This window comes from Bacillus rossius, chromosome 5 (genome assembly GCF_032445375.1).
Source record: "Bacillus rossius redtenbacheri isolate Brsri chromosome 5, Brsri_v3, whole genome shotgun sequence".
Classification (NCBI taxonomy): domain Eukaryota; kingdom Metazoa; phylum Arthropoda; class Insecta; order Phasmatodea; family Bacillidae; genus Bacillus; species Bacillus rossius.
The window spans coordinates 56,589,356-56,607,946 of NC_086333.1; the positions used below are offsets into that span (position 1 = coordinate 56,589,356).

The following is an 18,591-nucleotide window of genomic DNA, read 5'->3' on the forward strand; positions in this document are numbered from 1 at the left end:
ATGTGCTTGGGGTTCGATAACCCCACCCCCATTTCCAGGAGGGGAGTTTACTTGCCCCTGATTTGTCAAAAGTTCGGAAAATTGAAGTAGGTTAATTTGAACGTGCTCCGAGATCTTCGGACCCCATCGGATCCCCTCGCAGGTTGAGGGTCAGTTTCCCCCAAATTTTAGGTCTTTTAAAATTGATTTTGTGATGCATTTCAAGGAATATATAAAAATTATAATTTAAAATGAACTTAAAAGTAAAAATATAATATATTATAAAATTAAAAAAAATGGTTTCATTGTTCCATTAACTAAAAAGTAAAAAAAAATAATAACAATCTTTAATTTTAAGTAAATTTTTCAACAGCGATAGACTGAACTACGACTCTGTATAAAGAAAGTTTTTTTTAATAACCTTAAAATAAGAATCAAGTATTAAACAAAACCATTAATTTCAATGAAATAAAAGCGTGAGGTCTCTCTTCTTTTATTTTCATAATGACTAACCTAACAAATAGACATTAGTGATAAAAAATTTAGGTAAACTTATACCAAGCACCCCACGATTTTTTCATTTAAATTAATTGTTTTGTTTATTTCTGGATTCTTATTTTAAAGATATTAAGAAATACATTATACACATTCATAGTTCATTCTCTCACTATTTAACAAATTACTTAAATTTAAAGATATTTTTACTTTACCGTTCATACAATAAAATATTATTTTATTATATTTTTCTAACTTAATTTCACTTCAATTGATAGCTGTTTAGTTCTTCGCTAAATTGTAATAGTATCAGTGGGTTATCACGTATGACCTATAACTGAAAACCATGAAAACTTTACAAAATATTGTTAAAAATAATCATATAAACAAATTTTAATCAAGTGGGATGATGAATATATTTTGGTACTAACCATAAACTATTAAACTACTCACACATACGGTAAGGAAATTGATACCATTATTATACGTTTCAAATTAAGTTGCGATTGTCTCAAAAATCTTCAAATAATGAAGTGAGAAAGGGGGGAGTTTAATTTTAATCCTTCTGTGCCTATAATCATAATTAAATTGCTAGTGAAATTATTAGAGATAACAAAATACAAATACGCGTGTTTCAAATTTTTTTAAATAGGCTATCTTAGAAAATGAAAACGAAAAAAAAAAGTGGTAACTGTGATTTCATCAAGGTAGTGTATCTCCGAACACACTAAAAAGAGAGTTATGAAATCGGCGTACTTGACGGTATTTAAAATTAATCAATATTACATTTTACAACAGTAAGAGGCGCGTTGGTCAAGTGGTTAGAACATTCACCCCTCCCCTTCTTTCCAAAGCGATCGTGATTCGATTCCCGGCGGAGTCGAATCCGAATTTTCGCAACTGGGAAGTGTGGCGGACGATGCCATAGCCTGTGGGGTTTCTCGGGGTGATGCCGTTTCCCGCATCAATTAACACCCCATATCATCTCCCCTCATGCATTCTCCCTCGGATAGGCAGCCGGTTCCTGTGAGTGTCAGCCCCGTTCCATCCATGTAGACCCTGCCTTAGGCGGGACACTGTGTGTCGATTCTCGAGGTACTTTCTACAACATTACAAATTTCAAACTTATGTAGTTTTATTGAGAATGAAATCTTAAATATAGGTGATATTCAATTTTATTTATTTTTTATTTAAAAGTATTGTAATTAACTTTACAAAAATGTTTGACAGTGGTGCATTATCAGCAATATCCTGAAGTTGCCACGAGCGAAGCCGCGGGGGATTAAGCTAGTTATAATATAGTTCCAAGAAATGTATTGGAATTCCAATAATACAGATTTGTTTATAAATGCCTCTTGTAATTTAATGAATCTACAGTGCTGCCCTCTATGACTGTTAATGTTAACCAGACACATCAAAAAAGTGAATGTGGCGCGCTGCTGCAGAAAACGAATGAGACAGCATGTTCGGACATCACTGTCATTCAGATCAGACAGACGCCACTGCGCGAATAAGCCAGGGTCATAAAGATAACACAACTCCGATGTTAACGTCTGCATGTTCGTGAAGGTTCTGAATTTTCTTTTTTTTTTTTTAATTGCAGCTGACTGGCTGCTCACGTGCCGCCGGAGCGACCCGGAGATCGACGAATGCGTCCGAAGGCTGTTCCAGCACATGTTCCCGGCGCTCGCAGCGGGTGAGTGGCGCTAGCGTCGCACAGAAAAAAAAATCGTTTCGAAAGGCAGGAGCGCTTGCAGTAACCTCGGTAGGTGACTGCTCCCTGGTGATGGCGACTGCAAATTGACCGAAACTTCGGTGATATCTTCACCTAAGAAGCGGCTACAACCCCTAAGTCAAGCAACTCCAGAAAAATGGCCGAGAAAGCCTGCGATCTTTACTAAACAATTATTTAGACATACTTAAATGTTGATTAGTAAAACAAACTAAATGGCCTGCTATTTATTGTTAACGTCTACAAAAATTTTTAAGCTCGTTGCCATACTTGAAAAGTGAAAAATGCTTAAAGTTAAAAAATAATATTCACAATTAAATTGCGTAAGATTGTGAATTACTATTTTTTCTAGGCCAGAATAAAATATTTTCATACAAAAAATATTTAAAATATACAGTGAACATCTGCATCCTTCAGTGCCTTTTTTTGTTGCTATTTTTGACCATTTTTATTGGTTCATTGTTGTAATTAAGACTCGTAAGTATGCACATTGTATCTAATAAATGAACGCAAGTAACTCTAGCATCGCACAACAGCAGACACGAGCTTACACAACAAGAGTTCTGACATTGTGTGTCAACAATTGAGGAACAATCTGATGGTGTTGTGGGGGAAGTTTGATAATTTTTTCAGTGTTATTTATGATATCATGTGGGGTTTGTGGGTATAAGGTTACTTACTGGAAATGTTTGGTGTGAAGCTATCGTCCCCGCCCCCGCTGGTTGCCAGGCATCCCGGAGATCGGCGTCCAGCCGTTCGAGCCGCTCTACATCGAGCAGCTGGGGCTGACCAAGGGCCAAGGAGCCATCACCATCTCGGGCAGCTTCAGGGACATCCTAGCGCACGGTCCCAGCAACGCCACCACCACCTACGCCCGGTGAGTCACACCACCTACGCCCGGTGAGTCACATGACCTAGGCCCGGTGAGACACACCACCTAGGCCCGGTGAGTCACACCACCTACGCCCGGTAAGACACACCACCTAGGCCCGGTAAGACACACCACCTAGGCCCGGTGAGTCACACCACCTACGCCCGGTGAGTCACACCACCTACGCCCGGTGAGTCACATGACCTAGGCCCGGTGAGACACACCACCTAGGCCCGGTGAGTCACACCACCTAGGCCCGGTGAGTCACACCACCTACGCCCGGTGAGTCACACCACCTACGCCCGGTGAGTCACATGACCTAGGCCCGGTGAGACACACCACCTAGGCCCGGTGAGTCACACCACCTACGCCCGGTGAGTCACACCACCTACGCCCGGTGAGTCACATGACCTAGGCCCGGTAAGACACACCACCTAGGCCCGGTGAGTCACACCACCTACGCCCGGTGAGTCACACCACCTACGCCCGGTGAGTCACATGACCTAGGCCCGGTGAGACACACCACCTAGGCCCGGTGAGTCACACCACCTAGGCCCGGTGAGTCACACCACCTACGCCCGGTGAGTCACACCACCTACGCCCGGTAAGACACACCACCTAGGCCCGGTGAGTCACACCACCTACGCCCGGTGAGTCACACCACCTACGCCCGGTGAGTCACATGACCTAGGCCCGGTGAGACACACCACCTAGGCCCGGTGAGTCACACCACCTAGGCCCGGTGAGACACACCACCTAGGCCCGGTGAGACACACCACCTACGCCCGGTGAGTCACACCACCTAGGCCCGGTGAGACACACTACCTACGCCCGGTGAGTCACATCACCTACGCCCGGTGAGTCACACCACCTACGCCCGGTGAGTCACACCACCTAGGCCCGGTAAGACACACCACCTACGCCCGGTGAGTCACACCACCTAGGCCCGGTGAGACACACCACCTACGCCCGGTGAGTCACACCACCTAGGCCCGGTGAGACACACCACCTAGGCCCGGTGAGTCACACCACCTACGCCCGGTGAGTCACACCACCTAGGCCCGGTGAGTCACACCACCTAGGCCCGGTGAGACACACCACCTACGCCCGGTGAGTCACACCACCTACGCCCGGTAAGACACACCACCTAGGCCCGGTGAGTCACACCACCTAGGCCCGGTGAGTCACACCACCTAGGCCCGGTGAGACACACCACCTAGGCCCGGTGAGACACACCACCTACGCCCGGTAAGACACACCACCTAGGCCCGGTGAGTCACACCACCTACGCCCGGTGAGTCACACCACCTAGGCCCGGTGAGTCACACCACCTAGGCCCGGTGAGACACACCACCTAGGCCCGGTGAGACACACCACCTACGCCCGGTAAGACACACCACCTAGGCCCGGTGAGTCACACCACCTACGCCCGGTAAGACACACCACCTAGGCCCGGTGAGTCACACCACCTAGGCCCGGTGAGACACACCACCTAGGCCCGGTGAGACACACCACCTACGCCCGGTAAGACACACCACCTAGGCCCGGTAAGACACACCACCTACGCCCGGTAAGACACACCACCTAGGCCCGGTGAGTCACACCACCTACGCCCGGTGAGTCACACCACCTAGGCCCGGTGAGTCACACCACCTAGGCCCAGTGAGTCACACCACCTAGGCCCGGTGAGACACACCACCTAGGCCCGGTGAGACACACCACCTACGCCCGGTAAGACACACCACCTAGGCCCGGTGAGTCACACCACCTACGCCCGGTAAGACACACCACCTAGGCCCGGTGAGTCACACCACCTAGGCCCGGTGAGACACACCACCTAGGCCCGGTGAGACACACCACCTACGCCCGGTAAGACACACCACCTAGGCCCGGTAAGACACACCACCTACGCCCGGTAAGACACACCACCTAGGCCCGGTGAGTCACACCACCTACGCCCGGTGAGTCACACCACCTAGGCCCGGTGAGTCACACCACCTAGGCCCGGTGAGTCACACCACCTAGGCCCGGTGAGACACACCACCTACGCCCGGTGAGTCACACCACCTACGCCCGGTGAGACACACCACCTAGGCCCGGTGAGACACACTACCTAGGCCCGGTGAGTCACACCACCTAGGCCCGGTGAGACACACCACCTACGCCCGGTAAGACACAACACCTACGCCCGGTGAGTCACACCACCTACGCCCGGTGAGACACACCACCTACGCCCGGTGAGTCACACCACCTAGGCCCGGTGAGACACACCACCTAGGCCCGGTGAGTCACACCACCTACGCCCGGTGAGTCACATGACCTAGGCCCGGTGAGACACACCACCTAGGCCCGGTGAGACACACCACCTAGGCCCGGTGAGACACACCACTTAGGCCCGGTGAGACACACCACCTACGCCCGGTGAGACACACCACCTAGGCCCGGTGAGACACACCACCTACGCCCGGTGAGACATACCACCTAGGCCCGGTGAGACACACCACCTAGGCCCGGTGAGACACACCACCTACGCCCGGTGAGACACACCACCTAGGCCCGGTGAGACACACCACCTAAGCCCGGTGAGACACACCACCTAGGCCCAGTGAGACACACCACCTAGGCCCGGTGAGTCACACCACCTAGGCCCGGTGAGACACACCACCTACGCCCGGTGAGTCACACCACCTAGGCCCGGTGAGACACACCACCTAGGCCCGGTGAGTCACACCACCTAGGCCCGGTGAGTCATACCACCTACGCCCGGTGAAACACACCACCTACGCCCCGTGAAACACACCACCTACGCCCCGTGAAACACACCACCTACGCCCGGTGAGTCACACCACCTAGGCCCGGTGAGTCTCACCACCTAGGCCCGGTGATACACACCACTTAGGCCCGGTGAGACACACCACCTACGCCCGGTGAGTCACACCACCTAGGCCCGGTGAGTCACACCACCTAGGCCCGGTGAGACATACCACCTAGGCCCGGTGAGACACGCCACCTAGGCCCGGTGAGACACACCACCTAGGCCCGGTGAGACACACCACCTAGGCCCGGTGAGACACACCACCTAGGCCCGGTGAAACACACCACCTACGCCCCGTGAAACACACCACCTACGCCCCGTGAAACACACCACCTACGCCCCGTGAAACACACCACCTACGCCCGGTGAGTCACACCACCTAGGCCCGGTGAGACACACCACCTAGGCCCGGTGAGACACACCACCTACGCCCGGTGAGACACACAACCTAGGCCCGGTGAGACACACCACCTAGGCCCGGTGAGACACACCACCTACGCCCGGTGAGACACACCATTTAGACCCGGTGAGACACACCACCTAGGCCCGGTGAGACACACCACCTAGGCCCGGTGAGACACACCACCTACGCCCGGTGAGTCACACCACCTAGGCCCGGTGAGACACACCACCTAGGCCCGGTGAGTCACACCACCTAGGCCCGGTGAGACACACCACCTAGGCCCGGTGAGACACACCACCTAGGCCCGGTGAGACACACCACCTAGGCCCGGTGAGACACACCACCTAGGCCCGGTGAGTCACACCACTTAGGCCCGGTGAGTCACACCACCTACGCCCCGTGAAACACACCACCTACGCCCGGTGAGTCACACCACCTAGGCCCGGTGAGACACACAACCTAGGCCCGGTGAGTCACACCACCTAGGCCCGGTGAGTCACACTACCTACGCCCGGTGAGTCACACCACCTAGGCCCGGTGAGACACACCACCTAGGCCCGGTGAGACACACCACCTACGCCCGGTGAGACATCACCTACGCCCGGTGAGACACATGACCTACGCCCGGTGAGACACACCACCTTCGCCCGGTGAGACAGACAACCTACGCCCGGTGAGACACCCTCAGGCCGGGCTTTGCGAATCACTCGAGGAACGTAACGCCGCAACCACACAACACTTCTCTCCTCAAATTTTTATGTTTACATTTACTCAGAACGCTTGTTAAAAACCTTCCTCGTATCTTCGTTAATTTACAGGTATCTTCGGGAAATAACATTTGCTGTGCTTATTCAATTTCAACATAAATCCAAATTAATAATCTTATTTTTACGTGTGATCTTAGCCCCCATAAACAGAACTCCGAAGTCGAAATGCGCGCAAATTTTGGTTTGACGAAGATCCACTTATCTGAGATTACGAGCAACTCATCTTCTATTTCGGGTGTATTCTTCTTCGAAAACTCCTTAAACCAACTGTTACTTCTAAGAGTATACACAGCTATAAATCACAGTGAATTAAAGGAATTTTCAACGAAGAATTCACCTCAAATAAAGAAATACCCCTTTGTAATCTCATATAAATAGATCTTCGTAAAACTACGCCGTATTTCGACATCCGAGTTCGGTTTTACGTTGTAAAAAAATGATTAACATGCACGAGTAAGAAAAAAAATATTATTCTGTAGACTAGAAAATGTTTTTAATGCTTAATTAATATAATAAAAGTTTAAGATTTTATTCGTGTTCAAAGTAAGTGATCGTAATACCCGTTAACTTCGAAGATCCCTGGACGATTTTAACCAGCATTCTTCGTAAATTTAAGGTGAAAAATTTTAACTAATAGAAAAAATTTACGGTCGTTTTAAAATTACGCCAGTCGCATGACATTACCAACACTTAAAAAAAAATTATAAATTTCTAGCTTGTGGTTCTTTTGATAATTTGTATTTATTATGAAACTAAATGTAATGTGAATAATTTGATTTAAGTGCAAATTTTTTTTTCACTGTGTGAAAGTGTAACAAGTGTAAAACGTTTTTTACATAATAAATAGACCATCGTAAGCTTGCACACAAAAGACGTCTGCGTCTTTAACAGTTTTAGGAACACTTCTCTTCCAAAATGGCTGTCGGTAACGCAAGCCAAAATGCAAGAAACTTGGAAGTTGAACAATACTTGCGTTGCGTTATTGCGCCATGCATAGTTTATAAACCGGTCTTATTGAACATCTTGCGCTCTTGCGTTGGTTTATATAAAACCGAGTTTACCCATTCAAGGTTCCGCTTCGTACGGCGACGTCTGCGAACCATCATGCCTACTTCACACCCACCCGACCGCGGGGGGGAACATGAGCTCGTGAGACACTTCATCCTTGGCCGAAAAAATGTGGTGGTAGGGTACATGACTCCCAAATAGTCTTGCTGTTGGTGAGGGACGCCGACAACTCCTACTGCTTTGACCGGCTGATGGTGCCGTGTTTAGGAGGGGGGGGGTGGAGGGGGAAGCCGGCAATGAAAGTGGTTTTGAGAGATTTTGGAGGAGAACACATCTAGCCTTCACGTGTCGTCTGTATTCTGAAGTTCTGACAAAGGTACCGACGGTTGGTTCTGGTCGAAGTGAAAAGTCCGAAACCCACAAGTTTCACTAGTAATTTGCATTGGTGCGGGATGATTGTTGGAGTGAGTGGATCCTCGCTCAGGTTCATCTGTCGGCCCAGAATCACATAGGTGTTAGTCTTGCACTTGCCTCTGGGGCTCCTGTCACTTGGAGAAATCTGGGAGGATTCCTTGACGCAGAGATAGGCGACACAGCTCAGAAGCTAAACTGGACAGCTAGTAGAAGTTGGATGCACCTCGGCCGGACCACGGGCTCTCCGGGTTGTCTGAGGGTTACCAGAGATGTGTTAGACCTGGTGGAGCGCCTTGCGATACTCTTGGAACAGGGAATTCTTCGAGTGAACCTCAGGTTAGCCTAATGATGGCGGCGGTGAGGCTGGGATGGGTAGCCTCATACTCTCTTTTTAGCTCCTCCTCAGACACCTCCAAGTTTCGATGAAATGACTAATCCATTTCCTCTTTAGCTCTAGGGAGCCCGTCTACCTGGGCACACACACACACTGTGCGCAAAGCTTCAGGGAAGGGGGCTGGTGGGGAACGAGATTTTAAACTTACTCAAGTTATCCGACTGGAGTCTGTTTACGAAAAGCAATTAATAGTTCTTAAGTTTTTTTCACTGTATTTTTAGACGAGTTAAAATGGCTAAAAGTCATGACACAAACGGTACTGATCCCTGAGGGTCATTAAGGGACTTGCATTACATCTTTTTCTTCATTTCTTTACTATATAATGTCACGGTCACCGCTCAAAATTTCATAGTTGCCCCCTGCACTACGAGAAGACTGCGCGCCAGTACAGAACCGACGCCGCACACTAACGCAGATACGCCCTTCGGCGGGAGCGGAGTACTGCAGTGACTCACGGCGACCCTCCATGCAGGTTCGACCTGAAGAACAAGGTGTTCGAGCTGGGGATGGACATACCGGAGGTGCGCGTCGAGGCGGACTACGACCTCACGGGCAAGATCCTCATCCTGCCGCTGGTGGGGTCCGGCGACGCGAGGCTGCGACTGCGTGAGTCCTGCATCTTACCATCCCCCCCCCCCCTCTTCATAGAGACCTTCAGTGTTTTCAAACAACGTCACTCTCGCAAATTTCCTGAATCTGGATCGGAAGCATTTGCGGCCAGAGTTGCAAACTATACTTCTTGGATTCTCTTGTTTGGGGCCAAGTCCGTGGTAACTACGAGGTTGACCGACCGTTTCGCCACTCCCCATTGAAGCCATCTTCAATGACGACTGCCCTTGAAGATGGCTGCTATCGTGCGTGTCGACGAAACGTCAAGCGCACCATCTTTTCCGCGTAACCTCAACCCAGAAGCCAAGAAGTAGCTTCATCAAAACCAGAGACAAAAATGATTCCAATATATATATATATATATATATATATATATATATATATATATAGGTTCAAATTAAATAAATCTGACATTAAATCAAACATTACGTTAAAGACCAAAATAATTATATATATTTTTTAGGTAGCTGGTTTATTTCAACACTAATATTTCTTTGAGGTAACAATATTTTGTATTTAAAAAACTAATATTTACTGTGACAATATGTCATAAAGAAACTCGTATCACTACACAATACAAGCTTGATTTGACTGTTAATATACATATTGATTAAAAACCATTTGGAGTAACACAACCTTTAAACAAAATCAATTAAACAAAACTTTTTTTTTCCGTCGCACAAAACCATTTGTTGTGGCAAATAAAAAGAGGCTATGTGGCGTAGCCGCGTTATAGCGTTAAAAATAATTAGAGCGAAGTGATTTATCATATTGTCATGTGTTTTTTTAGAAAGTGGCTTTTGTCATGATGTAAAATTTAAGGGATGTTTAATTTAGATAATCTTAATCCTCCAATAAGTTATAATTTGGAAAGTAAAATAAATTTAATTAAATTTAGTATTCATTTAAACGCCTTTTCCATAAAATCATATATTTTTGAATGAAAACATCTAATTTGTTTGGCTAATCGAATGTAACAGTGAACGTATAATGTCTCTACAGCAGATAATTCATCCATTTCCACGTCATATTTTGTTCAAATAAACCATAAAAATTCACTAAGTATTAATTTGTACCGTTATTCTTTAACATTACATTTCCAACTGTCTTTTGAGTAATCAAATATCACAGAATGCTTAACTTAACATTATCAGTTTTAGTTCAATACTAATGTATTGTGATTTTTATCGTGTTTTAAAACATAATATTCTACATTTCATGGTCTGATGAAAAAGAATAGCTAAAAAAAATTAAAAAAAGACAGGAACGTATGGTATGCATTGAGCTTTAGGACTTTCTTCGATCATTGTAATCTTATTTTTAAATCGTTTGGTACCAACCTAACGGTATCGTGAAAAATTACCTAATACAATTTCAACTAGCTAATTATTAGTTTTAACAACTATAACATGTAATTGTAGTTATTATATCAGTACTGGCAACTTGAATTCACATACATGCGCGTACATCTGTCTTCACTATATTTTGTTTTTACAAAATGCCAAAATAATAAGAATATAATTATTATCAGTAGTCTATTAAAATAAAATAACACGATCTGCCGTTGCAGTTATAGATTTTCTTTAAACGTTAAGAGTTCAAGTTTGGGAAATATTATGGAAATATACAGTATTATTTATTTTATATTAATTCAATGTAAAAAAGCGGCATCTAGCGTGAAGAATTTTTTTCAAGACAGAAGTATTTACTATGTTTAACAATTTATGTAAATTATATTTTTCTTCAATTTCCTATTGGTTTTTGATAACTACAAAATTATCTTTTCATAAAAAAATCTTCTTGCTAAATGCCACTTTTTGGGTGTTGCACATTGAATGAATCTAAAATAAATAATACTTTATATTTCCATAAATATGTCCAGCACTTGATCTCTTAACGCTTAAAGAACATATATAACTTCAAAGCCAGTCATAATTTTCTGCCAGATCGTGTTATTTTTTTGTAAGGCTACTGATAATAAATCATTATTATTATTATTTTTGACATTTTTAAATTCTGAATTTTCACTGTCTGTATATGAACTTTATCTAACTTAAGTAATATAAGCCTTCGGCTTAAGCATTTCGTGGCACCAGTATTCGCGATACTGTTGTAAAATTTGTTAGATCACTATCGTATTACCATAACAGACTAAACGTCTTAGCTATGTGGCTAAAAAAAATCTGAAATGTAAAACTACCTGAATACAATTTGCATGCCATACAAACAAATAGTAACCAAAAATTTTAAGAGAAACCTCTTTTTTGAGCGCTGTCTACTTAATTTTTCAATTCTTACTCGTAGTTGTTGGTAATAGTTATCTCAGCAGTCTTTTTTTTTCCCTTAAGTGAATTTTTGCTTTGTTTAAAACGTTTTTTTTTTTTGTTTCAGACAATATTACCACATCAATCAAGTGTGACATGGAGTTTCCCAAAGTGAATGGTCGAGAAATCATGTATCTTAGGACTATGAAAGCCGATTTTATAGTCAGAGGACTGAATGTCTATCTGGGGAATCTATTCAACGGCAACAAAGTGTTGGGTAAGAGCTATGTCTTGTGTAAAGATAAGCATGCCTTGTTAACGCACCATTCCCTTGGTTCATATCCTTTAAGCATTTGTCATGTAAGAGTTAATACGTATTGTGGCTGCAAAATGTTGATACCTACTTCTAACACATGGCCTAGGTGGTTATATATGTGGTATATGTACTTAAATACTGGGAGTGTGAGATAATAACTTTAGTCCGATCTCAGTTGTAACTTATGTATATAATATATTAGGCCTGGCTTGTAATCTGTTTCCCTTCAAGTTTCTATGGAAAAACAATAGTATTAAAAAAAACTATAATTATTTCTTTCAGCAACTGTCATGAATCAAAATTCTGTAAACTTGTGATGGTTGCCAGACTGTGATATACGTAAATATATATTTTATACAATCAATTCTTTCTCGTGTTCGGATGTGTATAACCATATCCAGTGCTTTTATTTGAACAAGATTTTGTTGATTGTTTCTTCACCATAAAAAGTCATTAATTTGCAAAAGGTATTTTTTACTTGACAAAACCTAAGCTTCATTCATGAAACATATTTTAAAAAGGGCTGTTTAAAAGTAAAGTACAAATTTTGGTTAGACTATTTTTTACGAAATAGATACGTGGTAAATTATTATTTCCTCTTTTACAACAAGCCTATATAATTTCGATATGTTAAATGGAAGATTACATATGTACTTCCTTACCCCTAAACTCAACATTAACCGACGGGAAGCAGGTAATAGAAATTTTCTGCTCATAAGGCAAAATAACCCTCCTCTTCTAAAACACCTATTAGACTAACGCACTGCTAGAAGATCTCGAATAAGCCAAAGTATTTTAGAGTAATAAGCTTTAGACCAAATAATTCTACACTCAATAGTGCTAGAAAAGTTATTCTGATCCAAGTGAGTTAAAGGCAAAATATTTTAAGTGAAGTGATTTTAGACTAAATAATTGTACACTAAGTTTTTTCTACACCAAGCAATTCTGTTACATTCTCACCCGCGCAATGGGACTTTAAGACATGAAACTCTCTAACTAATTAATTAAGTGAAATAAAATTATAATTAAGGGACGTACATAATTTTTGTGTGATAGTTTTTGAGAGTAGAGGTAATAAAATTTCATTACCAGTTATATAACCATCACAATCAATAGCTGTAAACATTTCTGTGTATGTTACAGGAATAGTCATGTCCACCTTAGCTTTCCCCCTATTTCTAATCTCTTGCATTGTTGAAAGTGCATAGTTTTGCAATATTTTTCGCCTTGTGGTCGTTGCTAACTCGTGTATATAAATACAACTCGTGTATATAAATACAACTCGTGTATATAAATACAAATCGTGTATATAAATACAACTCGTGTATATAAATACGTCATCGACATCCGTGTAATTCCAGGCACTGAGGGGAGGGAGGCATGACAAAATAAACAGGAAGCATTGACGGAATGCCATTAGTGGAAGAGGGAGAAATCACTTTCCCCCTTACTTTTCTCCTTTCCACGTGAAACACCCGCTGGCACACGGCAACGTCCGTCACGCTTCTCACTTGCAAAAACAAAATATTTAGTACGACCCCGCCGAGATTCGAACCCACATCGCCTTAGTTGGAAGCGAGTTTCTGACACACATTTTATACAAAATTATCTTGTAGGTAACTTTACTTTGGGCGATTAAAATTCCTTTTTTTAAACAATTTCATGCTATAGCACGTCTCATCCTTAAATTGCAGGTGCATTCAAATGTGCACTTATTTTCTCTTTCCAATGCACGATTTCTGTCACTACAGCGTCCCTTGGTTCTGTGCGCTCTGTTGCCAAATCTATTTCATTGAGTCAAAAAGGTTTTAGACACAACTTTGTAATGTACTATAATTTTATTCTATGTATCTAAAACAATGTATTTTCTAAAGTAAAACTTGGAATGAGAGTTTTGGAAATAAAATTTCCTGCTGTATTTTATCAAGAACATTATCTGATAATAGTCAACATTTATTTCTCAGGAGAGGTAATTAAAATACGTAACCTTGTTTTTGAAAGTTTTTTTAGACAATTTTCATATCATTAAAAACTATTATTTTTGGCTCTTTTGAGCATAGCACATAATTTAATGGAATGCCTTGTCATTAACAGTAACTGACTGCTACAAAAAGTTTTCCTGTTTAATAATAATTTATCACTGAATTAAATTTTTGTCGGAATTTGATAATACATTCAATACACAAATGTTATGTCTTAAAAAATATTAAAATTATAAAAATCATTTTAAGTAATTATAATCAAAGTTAGCGAACAAAATAAAATTTAAAATTGTTAAAGAGCTGTGAAGAATTAATCTAGCAACAGTGGTCGCAATTTACTCTTTACTGAAATCTAATCTTGGGGAAAAAAATTGCGATATTTTTTTCGACGTATTTACACATTACAAATTACCCAGGACTCAAACCCGGAACCCCTCCCACAGAAACGCGAAGTGCATCCATCATGAGGTCGGAATTTAATCACCGTGACCATCAGGTAGTCGGAAATGTCCCAAAGAATATGCTCTCCCCCAACCTTCACTATCCTCCTAGGTGCAGGGAAGAGTGTGTGCGAGGCCACTGTTAAGGGTGTTGGTTGCGGTGTGCTCGCAGGCAACACGCTGAACGCCTTCCTCAACAAGAACTCGCAGGAGGTGCTGGCGGAGCTGAGGGAGCCCGTGGCGAACAGCCTGAGCGAGGTGTTCAGGAACCTGATGAACAGCGCGTACACGCACATCCCCACGGACCTGTGGCTGCTCGACTGAAGAACAGCGACCCCCCATCCTCCTCCTTCTTCCGCGCGGACTGACAGCCGCGTCGTTGGACCGGCAAGCTAGAGTTTCGTTGAACCCCCGAACAGTCCCGAACACATCACAAGTTCTCTCTCGCTCGCTCGTGGAACTTCGCGATCGGAAGAAGAAAAAAAACCTAACATTATCCGAGAGTTCATACATTTTCGCGATTTTAGAGTATTTTGTGGTGTCTTTCGACTGACCTGACAAGGTGCACGATCACCTATACACGTGCGAAAACCTGCCCTCTAAGAAACCATAAACAACGAATTTTTGCGAGAACCTTTAATTCATGTCATAAACATATTCTAACTTTTAAAAATTTTTTTAAAAAAAGTGGATAGTTCGGGCGTCTGACTAGGGGTTTATGAATCTTCCGTTTCTCCCATTGCACGTGCATATACTAAATGCGGAGTTAGACCGTACGTCCAGACGGGGCAGTAATAATGTTGTTTATCCATCATTGAACGGCTTACTCGGCAACTGAAGTGTCAAAGTTGTGTATCATGGCGAAAGCAGCAGTTATGAAGTCTCTCATCGCTTTGTTTACCAAGTTAACTTTACAGTACAGTTAGTACATATGCAGTGCGTCTAACTACTGCTTTGCATTCAACATTTTCAACAAATTATTGGTAAACAAATGCACATAAGTGTGAATTTGACGTTTCTGATAGCAAATCGTGAGCCAGTGTTAGCCATATGTTCAGTAGGAAAGAATCGGTCTACATATCTTTGGTTTATACTCACGTGCACATATAACTTTCAACAAAAGGCCATCATGATGAACGCATTTGGTGCGTTTTTAAAGTTATTAAATCCCATGACACTTTGTGTCGGCGAGTTACAATGGACGGTGTTAAAAACACTCCTGTTCAAGAAAACAACGTGTCTGCACTACAGCTGGCCTCGACGGTTCTGTCGGCAAGTTCCGAAGCAATGACGGCTCCATGCGCAGAAGGCGAGGACCGCTCTATGTGTCTCATCGTTGGTCCATGGTCCAGTTCGCGTGCCCTGAGAGAGGATTCAAAGGTCTCTGTCAGCCAGCAGTCGCACTTCTGCTCGTGGCCGCCTCACTTCGGTTTCCCGAATGCGGTTCGTCACTCAAGTCGACCGCTCAACGGTGATCCAGAGACAATGTGGTCTCCTTTTTCGCTTCCGGCGAAGGTAGTTTTTTTCCCCCTCCTCAACTTTGTGCTAAGAAGTTTCACATGTGATCACTCCAGTATGCTTACAATTCGGCTTTATCATGAGATTAATTATTTTCTGGGAGCTAAAAGTAAATGGTGTATGCATGTGGTTGGATACTTGCTCATGGTCCTGGTAGGGTATACGCTAAAGAAATACGTATCACCAAGTAAACTCTCTAAAAATTATAATGTTTGCAACTACAAGAGAATGACGAAATCCTTATACAGGTGTTTATATATAATTGCAGGTCCGTTTTCCATAATAAAGGTATATAATAATAATTATTATTATAACCTAAATTTTAAAATCCATTAAACAATTCTTTACATATATGACAATTTTAAAAATAAAATTGTTTTGAAAGTCAATATTTAAAATATATAATTTCGCGAAAGTATAAATCGTGTATTTAGTCTCCTGCAATAAGTTTTTATAAGGCATAGAATAACTTAAAAATCTGAAAGAAATGGTTGGTAAGGGTAGTATTAAACCCATTCCGCAAATATTCCTGAAAAACAAAAAATCGTTTTATATTTAAATATGGAAATTAAACCCCAATATTCATCGAAAGCTACAGTTTATTTTCCAGAAAATTTTCTGGAAAATAATATAAAAATTTGGATTTGTAAAGGAAGCAATTTTTTTATTTTTTAAAGTTGCTTTACAACATTATGTGAATTATATATTAGAGAAAAAATATTTATTTTTGTAAATTTCGTAAGCACTTGTGTAGAGCATGAACTTGTTAAATCCAAAAAATTAATTCATCTGGAGTAATCACACTTGTGAAAAATCTGTACATATTAAAAGCATGTTTCAGACGACCATATCACGTTTCCTTAGAAACAAAGTTTGTGGGGCGATCGGATGTCAACTCTTAACTTTGTGTGGTTAACGGCGACGATAACGCCGTATTTATTACAAATGCTTCATTGCCATAAAGTAGCAATGTTTCAAGATCGATACAACGTATTTAAGAAGCGCTTTCTTTATTATTGTTTAAAAGTCATCGAGTGAAATGCACTATGTTAAAAGACTGAAAAAAAATAACTCAATAGTTTAATAGCTACTTAGTCCTGCTTTATCCATTAACTTTAAATAATATAAGTTTTTTTAGCTACCGTCAGGAAGATATTACAGTACAACAATTAAATGTCAAAATTTATGTATATAACCTTATACGCTGTCCTTTAAATATTTATATTTTTTAAGAAGAGAACTATATAATCGCTTAAAATAGTCAATTTTATTGGAAATATAGTAATTTAGAAGCCATCAATACAATAACATTTGGCTATTAATCCGAACAAAATAACTTTTAATACAACTGAATTTATTGCATTACTCATAAACTACTTTGAAAGTATATCTAAATAATTTATTTACATCGAAATAAAATTACATTTGAGGTTTTATGAGTTTTCACGATACAGTCCACTCGTGCATGCCAATTTTTATTGTTGAGTAGTTTTCTTTATAATTGTTAAATTTGTATTTCTTGTTAACCTTTATGTGTATGTATAATCATTTTACTTTTTAACGTTATCTAATAGAGTGAAATGCTTTTTTTAAACCAAAAGGTAAAATGTATAAAATATTTTATTTTTGAATTAAATATTTTTAAAAGGCTTGTCTGTTACTTATATATTAATTTAAATCCCACCTAGATTAAAGTATTTTTATTCATTTGATTCCTATATGAAGTTATTTTCTTGACAAGGTATTAGAGGAAATGTAGTGAATTGTATGTAGCTATCATGCAAGCTGTGCCACTTTAATTTAAAAAAAAACGCAAATTTAAAAACCCGTATTATCTTCAACATAAGAAAAAAAACAATGGATACTCAGCGTTCAAGGAGTTTTGTTTTTGTGTGTGATGAATAAAAATGAACAACCTCAATAGTGTTTAATATTAAAAAGTATTTACATAAATCCATAACATCCAGAGTTATTGATTGTAAATTTGATATTCGTTATACCTACATAGGTACATTGAAAAAAAAATTGTTAGTTGCCTGAAACACTAAATTATTTTTTTTACTTATAGATTGACTAAATAAAGTTCCCCTTGATCCAATAATCCATTAATTCACTTCACTTTACAGGTCTCAGGTCTGCCTCCGCTTTATACCTGTCCAGTCCCGCCTTGGAAAGGTCTCGTAGCCCCCGAAGTGTCACCCCATCAAAGTTACCCGACTAAACACTCGAAGTTGCAAGAACACAAGCGTCCTATTTTAGCCACTTCAAGCAACGGCCCTGACGGAATCAATCTTCTAGAGAGACATAGACTCGTTCCCGACGCTTTGGGAAGGCTGCTAATGGGATTTCAGCGTGACGGTAGGGGACGGAGACCGCTACCTGTGCCGCTCCTCTCAAGGAGGAGGTTAGTATTGGGGCTTCCTCAAGGGCACAACAACTTAATTTCCAAAGGGGGGGGGCAATATACCTTTTTATAAAGAATCATTGATCCCCCCTATTGAAGCGAACCCGGGAAAATTTGTATTTCAAGGTGGAAAATGGTGCTATTTAAGCAGTTTTATTATCTAAAAATTTGATTACACAG

At 42.0% G+C, this 18,591-nt stretch overlaps 1 protein-coding gene across 1 annotated transcript in view; it reads left to right on the forward strand.

The window, feature by feature from the left end:
- The window catches only part of LOC134532379 (protein takeout-like), a 35,006-nt gene extending 17,348 nt beyond the window's left edge, over positions 1-17,658 (forward strand). Inside the window, exons 2-6 of the mRNA XM_063368816.1 lie at positions 2,078-2,170; positions 2,936-3,083; positions 9,351-9,484; positions 11,879-12,028; positions 14,662-17,658. Coding sequence (XP_063224886.1) covers positions 2,078-2,170; positions 2,936-3,083; positions 9,351-9,484; positions 11,879-12,028; positions 14,662-14,813 — 677 coding nt within the window. The 3' untranslated portion in view covers positions 14,814-17,658. The remainder of the gene's footprint in view (positions 1-2,077; positions 2,171-2,935; positions 3,084-9,350; positions 9,485-11,878; positions 12,029-14,661) is intronic.
- Positions 17,659-18,591: the final 933 nt, after the last annotated feature.